At 42.4% G+C, this 16,673-nt stretch overlaps 1 protein-coding gene across 3 annotated transcripts in view; it reads left to right on the forward strand.

Annotated features, from left to right (window-relative positions):
* Positions 1 to 13,755, forward strand: part of TTC23L (tetratricopeptide repeat domain 23 like) — a 33,173-nt gene extending 19,418 nt beyond the window's left edge. The window contains exons 8-13 of one of the 3 annotated variants that reach the window (XR_008848730.1): positions 588 to 696; positions 7,907 to 8,034; positions 8,959 to 9,096; positions 9,258 to 9,340; positions 12,110 to 12,277; positions 13,366 to 13,755. Coding sequence is in view for 1 of the 3 variants with exons in the window: in XM_056545674.1 (XP_056401649.1) it covers positions 588 to 696; positions 7,907 to 8,034; positions 8,959 to 9,096; positions 9,258 to 9,340; positions 13,366 to 13,387 (480 nt within the window). In the remaining 2 variants the exon portion in view is untranslated. The remainder of the gene's footprint in view (positions 1 to 587; positions 697 to 7,906; positions 8,035 to 8,958; positions 9,097 to 9,257; positions 9,341 to 12,109; positions 12,278 to 13,365) is intronic. The other 2 variants (XR_008848729.1, XM_056545674.1) reach the window with 2 other exon arrangements.
* Positions 13,756 to 16,673: the final 2,918 nt, after the last annotated feature.

Raw genomic sequence — 16,673 nt, forward strand, 5'->3', positions numbered from 1 at the left:
TTTTTCACCAAAAAAGGATGCAAGTAACGCCGAAAATTTACCACCAAAATAAAGAATCAGAATATTCGGTAAAAGCGTTTTTGCGTTATTAATTCGTAAAGCGACGGTGGTCAGAATTGCGAAAAAGGGCTCAGTCCTTAATGTGAAAAAGGGCTGCGTCCTTAAGGGGTTAACAAGGCCTCTACAAAATGAAAGAAGCCATCTGATTGGTTGCTATGGGCAACTGGTCAACTTTCCCTCTGGACAGGTTTTGATAAATCTCCCCCTATGTCTCCAGAGGTATAGCTATAGGGCAGTGGTGTCCAAACTGCGGCCCTCCAGATGTTGCAAAACTTCAACTCCCAGCATGCCCGGACAGCCGTTGGCTGTCCGGGCATGCTGGGAGTTGCAGTTTTGCAACATCTGGAGGGCCGCAGTTTGGACACCACTGCTATAGGGGTTTCAGTTTCACCAAAACACTTAGGGGGCCCAAAAAGCTTTCATGGGGAAATCGGGGGTATAAATGGAACATAGTAGGTGACAGATTTCACATTAGGGTCCTGGGAGGAGCGTTTGTATCTTTCTCATATGATGTTCTGTCTCCATAGGCGCATTCTATATCTCAGGCTGTATACAAAAATCTGAGTGAAGAGGCTGCACAGACAGGTCTGCTCTTAGCTAAAGCCTATGCTGCTGCCGGCCATTCTGAATACAATGGTAAGTGAGGACCGTACATACATACTGGAGTTTTATCCTTCTACTGTGACATCACTGTGTGTATTATCCCTGTACTGTGACATCACTGTGTGTATTATCCCTGTACTGTGACATCACTGTGTATATTATCCCTGTACTATGACATCACTGTGTGTATTATCCCTGTACTGTGACATCACTGTGTGTATTATCCCTGTACTGTGACATCACTGTGTGCATTATCCCTGTACTGTGACAACTCTGTGTGTATTATGCCTGTACTATGACATCACTGTGTATTATCCCTGTACTGTGACATCACTGTGTATATTATCCCTGTACTGTGACATCACTGTGTATTATCCCTGTACTATGACATCACTGTGTGTATTATCCCTGTACTATGACATCACTGTGTGTATTATCCCTGTACTATGACATCACTGTGTATTATCCCTGTACTGTGACATCACTGTGTGTATTATCCCTGTACTGTGACATCACTGTGTGTATTATCCCTGTACTGTGACATCACTGTATGTATTATTCCTGTACTGTGACATCACTGGGTATATTATCCCTGTGCTGTGACATCACTGTGTGTATTATCCCTGTACTGTGACATCACTGTGTGTATTATCCCTGTACTGTGACATCACTGTGTGCATTATCCCTGTACTGTGACAACTCTGTGTGTATTATGCCTGTACTGTGACATCCCTGTGTATATTATCCCTGTACTGTGACATCACTGTGTATTATCCCTGTACTGTGACATCACTGTGTATATTATCCCTGTACTGTGACATCACTGTGTATTATCCCTGTACTATGACATCACTGTGTGTATTATCCCTGTACTATGACATCACTGTGTGTATTATCCCTGTACTATGACATCACTGTGTATTATCCCTGTACTGTGACATCACTGTGTGTATTATCCCTGTACTGTGACATCACTGTGTGTATTATCCCTGTACTGTGACATCACTGTATATTATTCCTGTACTGTGACATCACTGGGTATATTATCCCTGTACTGTGACATCACTGTGTGTATTATCCCTGTACTGTGACATCACTGTGTGTATTATCCCTGTACTGTGACATCACTGTGTGCATTATCCCTGTACTGTGACAACTCTGTGTGTATTATGCCTGTACTGTGACATCCCTGTGTATATTATCCCTGTACTGTGACATCACTGTGTATTATCCCTGTACTGTGACATCACTGTGTATATTATCCCTGTACTGTGACAACACTGTGTGTATTATCCCTGTACTGTGACATCACTATGTGTATTATCCCTGTATGTGACATCACTGTGTGCATTATCCCTGTACTGTGACAACACTGTGTGTATTATCCCTGTACTGTGACATCACTGTGTGTATTATCCCTGTACTGTGACATCACTGTGTGTATTATCCCTGTACTATGACATCACTGTGTATTATCCCTGTACTATGACATCACTGTGTGTATTATCCCTGTACTATGACATCACTGTGTATTATCCCTGTACTGTGACATCACTGTGTGTATTATTCCTGTACTGTGACCTCACTATGTATATTATCTCTGTACTGTGACATCACTGCGTATGTTATACCTGTACTGTGACATCACTGCGTATATTATCCCTGTACTGTGACATCACTGTGTATATTATCCCTGTACTGTGACATCACTGTGTATATTATCCCTGTACTGTGAGATCACTGTGTATATTATCCCTGTACTGTGACATCACTGTGTATATTATACCTGTACTGTGACATCACTGTGTATATTATCCCTGTACTGTGACATCACTGTGTATATTATCCCTGTACTGTGACATCACTGTGTATATTATACCTGTACTGTGACATCACTGTGTGTATTATTCCTGTACTGTGACATCACTGTGTGTATTATCCCTGTACGGTGACATCACTGTGTGTATTATCCCTGTACTGTGACATCACTGTGTATATTATACCTGTACTGTGACATCACTGTGTGTATTATCCCTGCACTGTGACATCACTGTGTGTATTATTCCTGTACTGTGACATCACTGTGTATATTATCCCTGTACTGTGAAATCACTGTGTATTATCCCTGTACTGTGACATCACTGTGTGTATTATCCCTGCACTGTGACATCACTGTGTGTATTATACCTTTACTGTGACATCACTGTATATTATCCCTGTACTGTGACATAATTGTGTATATTATCTCTGTACTGTGACATCACTGTGTATTATCCATGTACTGTGACATCACTGTGTGTATTATCCCTGCACTGTGACATCACTGTGTGTATTATACCTTTACTGTGACATCACTGTATATTATCCCTGTACTGTGACATCATTGTGTATATTATCTCTGTACTGTGACATCACTGTGTATTATCCTTGTACTGTGACATCACTGTGTGTATTATCCCTGTACTGTGACATCACTGGGTATGTTATCTTTATACTGTGACATCACTGTGTATTATACCTGTACTGTGATATCACTGTGTATATTATCCCTGTACTGTGACACCACTGTGTGTATTATCCCTGTACTGTGACATCACTGGGTATGTTATCTTTATACTGTGACATCACTGTGTATTATCCCTGTACTGTGACATCACTGTGTATATTATCCCTGTACTGTGACATCACTGTATGTATTATCCCTGTACTGTGACATCACTGTGTGTATTATCCTGTACTGTGACATCACTGTGTATATTATCCCTGTACTGTGACATTGCTGTGTGTATTATCCCTGTACTGTGACATCACTGTGTATATTATCCCTGTACTGTGACATCACTGTGTGTTTTATCCCTGTACTGTGACATCACAGTGTGTATTATACCTGTACTGTGACATCACTGTATATTATCCCTGTACTGTGACATCACCGTGTATTATCCCTGTACTGTGACATCACTGTGTGTATTATCCCTGTACTGTGACATCACTGTCTATTATCCCTGTACTGTGACGTCACTGTGTATATTATCCCTGTACTGTGACATCACTGTGTATATTATCCCTGTACTGTGACATCACTGTGTATATTATCCCTGTACTGTGACATCATTGTGTATATTATACCTGTACTGTGACATCACTGTATGTATTATCCCTGTACTGTGACATCACTGTGTGTATTATCCCTGTACTGTGACATCACTGTGTGTATTATCCTGTACTGTGACATCACTGTGTATATTATCCCTGTACTGTGACATTGCTGTGTGTATTATCCCTGTACTGTGACATCACTGTGTATATTATCCCAGTACTGTGACATCACTGTGTGTTTTATCCCTGTACTGTGACATCACAGTGTGTATTATACCTGTATTGTGACATCACTGTATATTATCCCTGTACTGTGACATCACCGTGTATTATCCCTGTACTGTGACATCACTGTGTGTATTATCCCTGTACTGTGACATCACTGTCTATTATCCCTGTACTGTGACGTCACTGTGTATATTATCCCTGTACTGTGACATCACTGTGTATATTATCCCTGTACTGTGACATCCCTGTGTATATTATCCCTGTATTGTGACATCAATGTGTGTATTATCCCTGTACTGTGACATCACTGTGTGTATTATTCCTGTACTGTAACCTCACTATGTATATTATCCCTGTACTGTCACATTACTGTGTGTACTATCCCTGTACTGTGACATCACTATGTATATTATCACTGTACTGTGACATCACTGTGTGTATTATCCCTGTACTGTGACATCACTGTGTGTATTATACCTGTACTGTGACATCACTGTATATTATCCCTGTACTGTGACATCACTGTATATTATCCCTGTACTGTGACATCACTGTGTATATTATCCCTGTACTGTGACATCACTGTGTATTATCCCTGTACTGTGACATCACTGTGTGTATTATCTCTGTACTGTGACATCACTGTGTATTATCCCTGTACTGTGACGTCACTGTGTATATTATCCCTGTACTGTGACATCACTGTGTATATTATCCCTGTACTGTGACATCACTGTGTATATTATCCCTGTATTGTGACATCACTGTGTGTATTATCCCTGTACTGTGACATCACTGTGTGTGTTATTCCTGTACTGTGACCTCACTATGTATATTATCCCTGTACTGTGACATCACTGTGTGTATTATCCCTGTACTGTGACATCACTATGTATATTATCACTGTACTGTGACATCACTGTGTGTATTATCCCTGTACTGTGACATCACTGTGTGTATTATCCCTGTACTGTGACATCACTGTGTGTATTATCCCTGTTCCGTGACATCACTGTGTGTATTATCCCTGTACTGTGACATCACTGTGTGTATTATCCCTGTACTGTGACATCACTGTGTATATTATCTTTATACTGTGACATCACTGTGTGTATTATCCCTGTTCCGTGACATCACTGTGTATTATCCCTGTACTGTGACATCACTGTGTGTATTATCCCTGTACTGTGACATCACTATGTATATTATCCCTGTACTGTGACATTACTGTGTGTATTATCCCTGTACTGTGACATCACTATGTATATTATTCCTGTACTGTGACCTGACTATGTTTATTATCCCTGTACTGTGACATTACTGTGTATATTAAAATAGAGGCCCATTTGGCAAAATAGTGTGTTCCATCCCACCATGATAAGGTGACCTCAGTTGGGATGGACCCTACACCATAGATATTCCTCTCTTGGGCTAGACTAAGCCTACAATTTCTGGACATGTAAGATCCAGCTATTCCCTACTTAAAAGCACCCGGTGGAGTGCACGAACCGAGATGGAGGCAGCCACTTGCTCCACATGTGTTACACAAAAAGCTAAAATTGGTCAGCACATCCTACACAACTATTATATATTTATCGAGTACACAGGTGCAAGCTGCTGCGGCTGCTAGTGCTAAGAAATATGTGTAATATAACACTTTTTTCATTGTACTACTGCTATAAAGAAAAATAGAGGTTCTTAGCTTACCATCTGGCCATATAGTGTGTACCATCATGTTTTTAAGTAGGGAATAGCTGGATCTTACATGCCCAGAAATTGTAGGCTTAGTGCTAGTCCAAGAGAGGCATATCTATGGTGTAGGGTCCGTCCCACATGAGGTCAGCTTATCGTGGTGGGATGGTACACACTATTTGGCCAGATGGTAAGCTAAGAACCTCTATTTTTCTCTATAGCAGTATTGCAATGAAAAAAGTGTTATATTAATTCTTTTGTTTGTAATCCCTGTGTTGTGACATCACTGTGTGTATTATCCCTGTACTGTGACATCACTCTGTTTATTTTCCCTGTACTGTGACATCACTCTGTTTATTATCCTTTACTTACTGTAAAGTTAATCTGCAAGGTCTATTTGCTGGTAAGATCTGCAGTCTCCGTAGGATAGCTGTTAGGCTGGGTTCACACTACGATTTTCAAATACGGTAACCATATATGGTTTTCCGCAAAGAAACGTATACGTCCTTATCCGAAACCGTATGCATAAAGAATGCATTGTAAACCGTATTCCAAATGTTGTGTACGGTTGCATCCGTTTTGCCTCGGATACGGTTTTGCCAATTTTTCAACCGTAGGCAAAAACGCTGTCGACCACATTTTTGCCTCCGGTTGGAAAACCGTATGCGAACCGTATGCGGTTCTTTTAACATTGTTGTCTATGAGAACCGTACACAGAATTTCAGAATACGGTTGCACACGGTTTTTCTAATCCATTTTTGGAGTTGACACATGCGCAGAAGGAATTTCAATAGAACAATAGTAACTTTATTAAATTGCTTGAAAACTAATTCCAACAAAATAGCAAAACCGTTGGCAAAAACGGATGCAAACGGATAGAACCGTACATACGTTTTGGAACCGTATACGGGGAAAAAACGTATTTGGAGTCATACGGTTGTATACGGTTTTTGCCATACGTTTTTTAGCGGAAAACCGTATACGGTAACCGTATTTGAAAAATGTAGTGTGAACCCAGCCTTAGGGTATAAAAGCACACTATACCTTTCCTGGAACTGATGGTGGTTACCAAAATCTCCTTTTTACTTTTTAGGCAAGTGTCAAGAAGGCAGCAACAAGCTGTTCAAGTGCCAATGCATGGCATGTCTCCCTGCTCACCCACACTTCCCGGACCCTTTTTGATTCTTTTACAGGGCTCTGTATGTCATTCAACAAGGGGCTGGGAAGTAATAGCTAGTGAGGAGCCATGCCAGGCTGTGGCACTTGAGTCGCTCGGCCCCGCTTCCTTTAAGCTTTCATACGAAAAACACATGAGATTTTATGGCAACCACCATCAGCTCAAAAAAGGTACAAACAGCTATCCAATGGTGTCTGCAGCTCTTAGCAAATATACCTTGCAGATTTTCTTTAAATAAGTGCAAATTTTTTTTTATAGAGGTCAGATGTCTAGTTGTATTATGCATAGCTTCCTTTCACAAAAGCCCAATTGATCATAAAATTCTGGCACTTCAGTAAAAGCGGATTTTATTGTAGTCCATATAAAAGCCATACAAAGATGTGCAGTATAGAGAAACAAAGGGAAAGGAGCAACAGAACGCATTTCCGGCTGCACTAACCCTTACTCATGATCCGAGTATGAGTAAGAGCTAGTGCAGCCGGAAACGTGTTGATCTTTTCCTGCTCTGAATTTTCCTTGGTTTTTCTATACTGCCCATCTTTGCATGGCTCTTATATAGACTACAATAAAATCTCCTTTTACTGAAGTGTCGGAGGTGCATTTAGTTTGTAGTGTTCATGAGGTGCTTTTCTCCATGCACCAGAGGCAGCCTGCCTGCAGTCACCACCAGGGGGGGGCTCACTGCATAAAGATTTATATTGCTCCCCTTGCGCTCTACAGAAAAACAGTAAGAGCTACTTAGTGGCAGGAAAAATACTTTTTTTTACCTAAACGGGTTAACCCAGTCAAGAGTATTTATCACTTGTCGACAAGATAATAAGAAAAAGGTGATAAATTTGTGATCGCTGGAGGTGCTAAGCACCAGGACCCCCCCCCCCCAATAAAAAAAAAAAAGGTGCTCCTTAAGTGCCACTTGTTAATGGAGTCATTGTTGTGTAAAGTACAAGGGGACAGAGTTGTCTAAAAAAATTGACAGAATTGAGGTGTTCCTGGAGCTTTATATATTTCAACTACTTTATATATTTCAACTGTTTTTCTTTTTCATAGAAAGTGCTGACAAGTATTTTACAGAGAGTCTTGGTGTTTATCAGGCGGTCCTGGGCCCCGACGACCCTCAGACATTGAACACATGTGTGGAATTTAGCAAATGGCTCATACAAATCGGTAAAACTCAGGTACGGGGGGAATCGGACATTTGCTGCATTGGGGGGGTCCAATACTTGTCCACAGATTATGTCTGGTATTGCAACTCAGATCCACTGAAATGAATCAGGATGAGCAATATACCCGGGGAAAGCAGCCATAAAGGTCACTAGGTAGAATATTCAAGAGAATGTATATTATGGTCTTCTTTATTCTGTAGGAGATTGCGCAGTTTATACTCTGCTGAGGATGGGGCGGGATCAGACTCAGCGGCCCGACGTCTGCATTCCTGCTTTTAGGGTAGGGTCACATGTCCCGTATTTTGTTGCATATTTTGCTGCTGCGTATTTTTCTACCTATTTAAGTCAATGGGTAGCAAAATCAGCTGAAGAAAATACGCAACAAAATATGCTGCAAAATATGGCACGTGTGACCCTACCCTTAAAGGAGTAGTTTGCCCCTAGACATCTTATCCCCTATCCAAAGGATAGGAGATAAAATGTCCGATCGTAGGGTACCGCCTCTGGGGTCCCCCGCGATCTCCCTGCAGTACCCAACATTCATTTAGAGCATCGGGTGCAGGGCCAGAAGCTCATGACGTTATCGCCGCTCTCCGCTTGTGAAGTCACGGCTATGCCCCCCTCAATGCAAGTCTATAGGAGGGGGCGTGACGGACCGCGGCATCATGAGCCTCCGCCCTGCATTGCCAGTCATCTAGCACAGAGCGAAGTTCGCTCCAGGCACCGGATGTCTGGGGTGCCGCAGCCGGGGTCGCGGGAGTCCCAAGCGGCGGGACCCCCCGCGATCAGACATCTTATCTTCTATCCTTTTGATAGGGGATAAGATGTCTAGGGGCAGAGTACCCCTTTAAGCGGTATTGAGTTGAGTTGCCCTATAATAGGACTTTTGGCTGCTCTCTGTATTTTTATGCTGTAATTGAACTTTTGCTCCTCTAGGATGCCTACAAGATGTTACAGGACGCGTTGGGCTCAGAGACGGAGTACAGCGAGCTTGTGGCTGAGATACTTAGTATCATGGGCAGCATAAATCTGGCAAATGGGAAAATACAGAAGGGCTACCGTCTGCTAAAAAAGGTGACATGCATTTTCCAAGTCTTTTATTTCTCAATTAATATAGTGTCCATTAGACTAGATGGGATCTCTGCACTGTGAATGTGATGCAACATTGACCACGCTGTATCAGTGCTGTGATGGTATGAGTATATAATGGCAGCTTTCTTATTCCTTTCTTACAGTGTCTGGAGATCCAGACCGCAGTGTTTGGCTCCCAGCATAACAAGAGCAGAGAAACCCAGAATCTCCTGACCACGCTACAGAAGTAAGTGGTAGTCAACTTTAGAGTTTTTGTTTAAGGTTCAACATGGTGTTCTGTGAGGATCTACCTTAGTTGAATCCCTACCAAGTTGACCAAGAGACCATAAGACTGATACTAAAATTTCATCTGAATCTGGCCTAACTCTATGTTAAAGGGGTACTCCGGTGAAAACCTTTTTTCTTTTAAATCAACTGGTGGCAGAAAGTTAAATATATTTGTAAATTACTTCTAGTAAAAAAAATCTTAATCCTTCCAGTACTTGTTAGCTGCTGAATGCTACAGAGGAAATTCCTTTCTTTTTGGAACACTGATGACATCACGAGCACAGTGCTCTCTGCTGACATCTCTGTCCATTTTAGCAACCATGCATAGCAGATGTATGAGAAGGGCAGCATGGTGGCTCAGTGGTTAGCACTGCTGCCTTGCAGTACTGGGGACTTGGGTTCAAATCCCACTTAGGACAACAATAAATAAAGCATTATTATTATTATAATAACGTCAGCAGAGAGAACTGTGCTTGTGATGTCATCAGAGAGCATTCCAAAAAGAAAAGAATTTCCTCTGTAGTATTCAGCAGCTAATAAGTACGGGAAGGATTAAAAATTTTTAATAGAAGTCATTTACAAATATATTTAACTTTCTGCCACCAGTTGATTTAAAAGAAAAAAGGTTTTCACCGGAGTACCCCTTTAAAGTGGTTCTCTGGCAGAAAACTATTTCTTTCAAATACAGATTTGTAAATTACTTCTTTAAAAAAAATATGAATCCTTTCTGTACTTATCAGCAGCTGTATGCTCCACAGGAAGTTGTGTTGTTATTTTCTGTCTGACCACAGTGCTCTGTGCTGACACCTCTGTACGTGTTAGGAACTGTCCAGAGTAGGAGCAAATCCCCATAGCAAACCTCTCCTGCTCTGGACAGTTCCTGACATGGACAGAGGTGTCAGCAGAGAGCACTGTGATCAGACAGAAAGGAAATTCAAAGAGAAAATAACTTCCTTTGGAGCATACAGCAGCTGATAAGTACTGGAAGGATAAAGCTTTTTAACTAGACAAATCTGTTTAACTTTCTGGTACCAGTTGATTTGAAAAAAAAAATTGTTCCCACGGGAGAACCCCTTTAAGGTGCAAATTATCTGATCTCAGCTTCCCGTATTTCTCTGCCGCACATCTCCTATTACATGGGGAGATGTGCAATTTTTATCAAGTCAAAACGAAGTGATCAGCAGACGAACGAGCATTTGCTTATTCAGCGGCTGATCGCTGACCCTACAACACAAGGTGATATCGTCCTGTCTGGCTAGGAATCACCTTGTGTAATGGGGCCCTTACTCATACAGTCAGCGAACAGCTATCTCTCCCGATCGCTCATAAATAGGAACACTTGCCTCAGCTGAGCATTCATGAGTTTAGGGTGGAGAGAGGGGGTAAAGATAATGCCAGACTCTTCTGATAGTGGCATATCTCCCTGAGAACAAAACAACCGTGGAGTTAAAGGGGTACTCCGGTGAAAACCTTTTTTCTTTTAAATCAACTGGTGGCAGAAAGTTAAACATATTTGTAAATTACTTCTATTAAAAAATCTTAATCCTTCCAGTACTTATTAGCTGCTGAATGCTACAGAGGAAATTCCTTTCTTTTTGGAACACTGATGACATCACGAGCACAGTGCTCTCTGCCGACATATCTGTCCATTTTAGCAACCATGCATAGCAGATGCATAGCAGATGTATGCTAAGGGCAGCATGGTGGCTCAGTGGTTAGCACTGCTGCCTTCCAGTGCTAGTGACTTGGGTTCAAATCCCACTAAGGACAACAATAAATAAAGCGTTATTATTATTATATTGTCAGCAGAGAGAACGGTGCTCGTGATGTCATCAGAGAGCATTCCAAAAAGAAAAGAATTTCCTCTGTAGTAATGAGCAGCTAATAAGTACAGGAAGGATTAAGATTTTTTAATAGAAAAAATAATTTACAAATATGTTTAACTTTCTGCCACCAGTTGATTTCAAAGAAAAAAGGTTTTCACCGGAGTACCCCTTTAAAGATTGAATATGCCACATTCTTTACTTCCCCAACAGCATTTGTCTGGGGAATCAGGAGGCCCTTTATATACATTAGATGGTCGACCGGTGCCGCCAAAATCAGTAGGTTAGAGCAGCAAATTTCTAATGTGCATGGGGATGATAACTCACTACACTCACACTACGGAATTTCTAAGTGGAGAAATTCCGCTCCGAAATTCTGGTGCAGCAGCCTCCCTTTGTTTTCAATGGGATTCTGCTGCAACGCACATACTGCTAAATTTCCACTTCCAAAATTCAAATTCCAGATCATGTTCATTCTTTAGGCAGAATGCGCTCATTTGGTGAGCCACAGGGGTGTGATGTGAGGAGGATGGGGCATATGTTGTAGCTCAGGGGCAGATGGTGTTAACCCCGAAATGTTCGTGACGTCAGGGCATGCTTTTAACCAAGAATGACCCGAAGGTAGCTCCGTTAGTCCTAGTTAGGCAGGGAAAATAAGAGTCCAAGGCCAGGTTAGGGTTAATGGTAGCTTTGCTGAGGTAGACAGATGGTACAGTCTTTACAGCTAGGCCAGGATCCCAGAGAGGTGACCAGTAACACAGAGGGGACCTTGCAGCTTGCTGGGACTTGCAGTGACTTTGACAGACTTTAGCACAGCCACGGTGACTATAATAGACTTGACTTGACTGAAGATAGTGACAGAAGACAGAGATGACTTGACTTACTGACATGTGGCTGTATTTTAGGTTAGAGGCCTCCAGATGTGCTGGACACTGACCCTGAGACGTCTGGACTGGACTTGACCTCAGCAGAAGTGGATCACAAGAGGCAGGTTGTAGTACCTCCCCCTCTTATAAAGGGGGGGCTGAGCAAGGAGCCCATAGGTCAACTGCGGGTCAGCTGGTGCTCTCTGGGTAACAAAACATGTGACTTTAACATGTGACAACTATTATCATGTGATCAATAACCATGTGACCATATCAAAGGTCCTTTACACATAATATACAATTATACAGACTATGGGGGTACACTGCAGGTGAACCCTGGGGACATGATGGGACTCAAGCTGATAGGATTGTAAGATGCATATCCCGTACCGGGACATCACACTCAGATAAGCATTGCCATCTATGGAGATGGTGCATGTCCAAGTACCTGTTATGCACAGGTTCCAGGTGGACATTCTGTAGTGTAAATGCACCCTTACACCTAGATAGGATAAAGTAAGGTACCATACAGAATTCTTTTTGGTCTGCGTCATAGGACCCTAACCAATTACTAGCCCCCTCTCCTCCTCCGCACTATCCTCTACTTGGCCATAAGGCAACTGCCTGCAGCAGAAGCTTTTTCCCACTGCTCTGTCTCTAATAGGAAACAGACCAGTTCCATATTAAAATTTCTATGGGTGCGTTCCCACAGGGCGTATACGCAGCATATTTGACGCTGCGCAAAATTTACGGCAGCAGCGGGAAATACGCTGCGTAGTCCTTGCTCACTATACACACAGAGCTTTCCGGCGGCAGCCCTATATGTGTGCAGTGCATTTTGGAGGCGGAGCCGCGCGTCACAGACACGCCGGCACACGGCCCCGCCTCTAAAACTCACTGCACACATAAGGCTGCTGCCGGAAAGCCTTGTGTGTATATTGAGCAAGGACTACGCAGCGTATTTCCCGCTGTTGCCATAAATTTTGCGCAGCGTCAAATACGCCCTGTGGGAACGCACCCTAAAAGTGTAAATTTGAAGGGGCAGGTAGTATAGACTTGTTTGATGCATAATGTTTATTCATAGACTATCTGGATAATATGATGTTATAAGTATCATCCTACAGTCTAATGCAGTGTTTCCCAACCAGAGTGCCTCCAGCTGTTGCAAAACTACAACTCCCAGCATGCCCGGACAGCCTCCGGCTGTCCGGGCATGCTGGGAGTTGTAGTTTTGCAACAGCTGGAGGCACCCTGGTTGGGAAACACCGGTCTAATGTCTCAGTTCCTTTGTGCAGGTCTGGTGCAAGTGGGGAGTAAACGTTATATGACTGCAGACTGTACCATGATCTACATCCTACCAAACTCCTGCGTCTCCAGTGCAAAGAAGAGAAAACCTGCAAAAAGACATCCCCGTGGCCTGCGTGATCCTGTAACCATCTAAATGACCGCGTTACAAGGTCATCACATCAGCCTAATACCAGTGGTGGATATAGGCCCTTTTATGTGGTATATCAAGCACACAGACTGCAGCTATGATGACTTGGACCATCCATTATCTGAATTAGGCCAAGGCCCCATTCCTTACTAATGGATGCGACTTGCGCAAAATGGACAAGTAGTAATCTACAAGGTGGCAATGTTGCAGTCATGTTAAAGGGGTTATCCAGGAAAAAAAAAATATATATATATCAACTGTCTCCAGAAAGTTAAACAGATTTGTAAATTACTTCTATTAAAAAAAACTTAATCCTTTCAGTACTTATGAGCTTCTGAAGTGAAGGTTGTTCTTTTCTGTCTAAGTGCTCTCTGATGACACCTGTCTTGGGAACCGCCCAGTTTAGAAGCAAATCCCCATAGCAAACCTCTTCTAAACTGGGCGTTTCCCAAGACAGGTGTCATCAGAGAGCACTTAGACAGAAAAGAACAACCTTAACTTCAGAAGCTCTTAAGTACTGAAAGGATTAAGATTTTTTAATAGAAGTAATTTACAAATCTGTTTAACTTTCTGGAGCCAGTTGATATATAAAAAAAAGTTTTTTTTCCTAGATAACCCCTTTAATTCGGAGACACATTTTGAAAGGAAAACTGACAGGAGGGTGACACGCACTTACATGAATATGCAGGTTGATCCTGTTTTTAAAGGGGTACTCCACTGGAAAACATTTTTTTTTTTAATCAACTGGTGCCAGAAAGTTAAACAGATTTGTCATTTACTTCTATTTAAAAATCTTAATCCCTCCAGTATTTATCAGCTGCTGTATGTTCCAGAGGAAGTTCTTTTCTTTTTGAATTTACTTTCTGTCTGACCACAGTGCTCTCTGCTGACACCTCTGTCCATTTTAGGAATTGTCCAGAGTATGAGAAAATCTCCATAGTAAACCTATCCTGCTCTGGACAGTTCCTAAAATGGACAGAGGTGTCAGCAGAGAGCACTGTGGTCAGACAGAAAAGAAATTTAAAAAGAAAAGAACTTCCTGTGGAACAATACAGCAGCTGATAAGTACTGGAGGGATTAAGATTTTTAAATAGAAGTAAATGACAAATCTGTTTAACTTTCTGGAACCAGTTGATTTAAAAAAAAAAATGTCTTCCAGTGGAGTACCCCTTTAAAAACAGTGAGTTCCTGTGGAACAATACAGCAGCTGATAAGTAGTGGAAGGATTAAGATTTTTAAATAGAAGTCATTTACAAATCTGTTTAACTTTCTGGCACCAGTTGATTTAAAAAAAATGTTTTCCAGGGGAGTACCCCATTAAAGGGGTACTCCCATGGAAAACTTTTTTTTATTAAATCAACTGGTGCCAGAAAGTTAAACAGATTTGTAAATCACTTCTATTAAAAAATCTTAATCCTTCCAGTACTTTTTAGGAGCTTTATACTAAAGAGAAATCCAAAAAAGAAATGCATTTCCTCTGATGTCATGAACACAGTGCTCTCTGCTGACCTCTGCTGTCCATTTTAGGAACTGTCTAAAATTCATACATATGTTTGCTATGGGGATTTTCTCCTGCTCTGGACAGTTCCTAAAATGGACAGCAGAGGTCAGCAGAGAGCACTGTGGTCATGACATCAGAGGCATTTCTTTTTTGGATTTTTCTTTAGTATACAGCCCCTAAAAAGTAGTGGAAGGATTAAGATTTTTTATAGAAGTAATTTACAAATCTGTTTATCTTTCTGGCACCAGTTGATTTAAAAAAAAAGTTTTCCACGGGAGTACCCCTTTAACGCTTCTTACCGGGCAAAAATTGGCGCAGCCATTCAGGAGAAACCATCTTGCTGCTAATTATAGTGATTTTGTCCGCAATGGAGGCAGGCTGATACTGTATGAACAACTAGGCTTAGAGAAACAGGGCAGGCACCATTGCTATATTCAATTAAAGAAAAATGCTGGGAAGACTTAATGTGAACATGGCCCACGAAGAGGTAATAAATAAATCAAGGGTGGTGAATAAACTTGTGATACATTCAGTATGCAAAAAATGGCAAACAGTAGAAAAAATATAGGTTTGCACTCACCCGTGCTGATACAATTTCAATCTTTATTGAAGTCCATTAAAACAGTTGCCCAGAGGGAGCGGGAGTCGGTGGTCAGCGTTCCGCTGACCACCGACTCCCGCTCCCTCTGGGCAACTGTTTTAATGGACTTCAATAAAGATTGAAATTGTATCAGCACGGGTGAGTGCAAACCTATATTTTTTTCTACTGTTTTGCCATTTTTGTATGAACCTCGCTGTCTCCCACCCGCTCCGGCCGATGTCACTGCCTCCCTCATAAATAATAATCCCTGTTTTACCCCCTTTAAAGGGGTACTCCGCCCCTAGACATCTTATCCCCTATCCAAAGGATAGGGGAGACGATGGCAGATCGCCGGGGTCCCGCTGCTGGGGACCCCAGGGATCGCTGCTGCGGCACCGCGCTATCATTACTGCGCAGAGCGAGATCGCTCTGCACGTAATGACGGGCAATACAGGGGCCGGAGCATCGTTATGTCACGGCTCCGCCCCTCGTGATGTCACGGCCCGCCCATGTCAATACAAGTCTATGGGAGGGGGCATGGCGGTCGTCACGCCCCCTGCCATAGACTTGCATTAAGGAGACGGGCCGTGATGTCATCAGGGGCGGAGCCATGATGTCACGCTGCTCCGGCCCCTGTATCGCCCGTCATTACGCTCAGAGCGAACTCGCTCTGCGCAGTAATGATAGGGGGGTGCCGCAGCAGTGATCCCCGGGGTCCCCAGCAGCGGGACCGCGGCAATCTAACATCTTATCCCCTATCCTTTGGATAGGGGATAGGATGCCAGGGGCGGAGTACCCCTTTAAAGGGGTACTCCACTGGAAAACTTACTTCCTGTACTTTTTAGTAGCTGTATGCTACAGAGGAAATTCTGTTCTTTTTGAATTTCGTTTTTTTGTCTTGTCCACAGTGCTCTCTGCTGACATCTGATGTCCATATCAGGAACTGTCCAGAGCAGAAGAAAATCCCCATAGTAAACCAATGCTGCTCTGGACAGTTCCTGATACGGTCCTCAGGTGTCAACAGAGAGCACCTGATGCCCGTAGACAAAGAAGACAAAAAAGAAATTCAAAAATAACAGAATTTCCT

The sequence above is a fragment of the Hyla sarda genome, chromosome 1 (assembly GCF_029499605.1).
Source record: "Hyla sarda isolate aHylSar1 chromosome 1, aHylSar1.hap1, whole genome shotgun sequence".
NCBI classification, from domain to species: Eukaryota; Metazoa; Chordata; class Amphibia; order Anura; family Hylidae; genus Hyla; species Hyla sarda.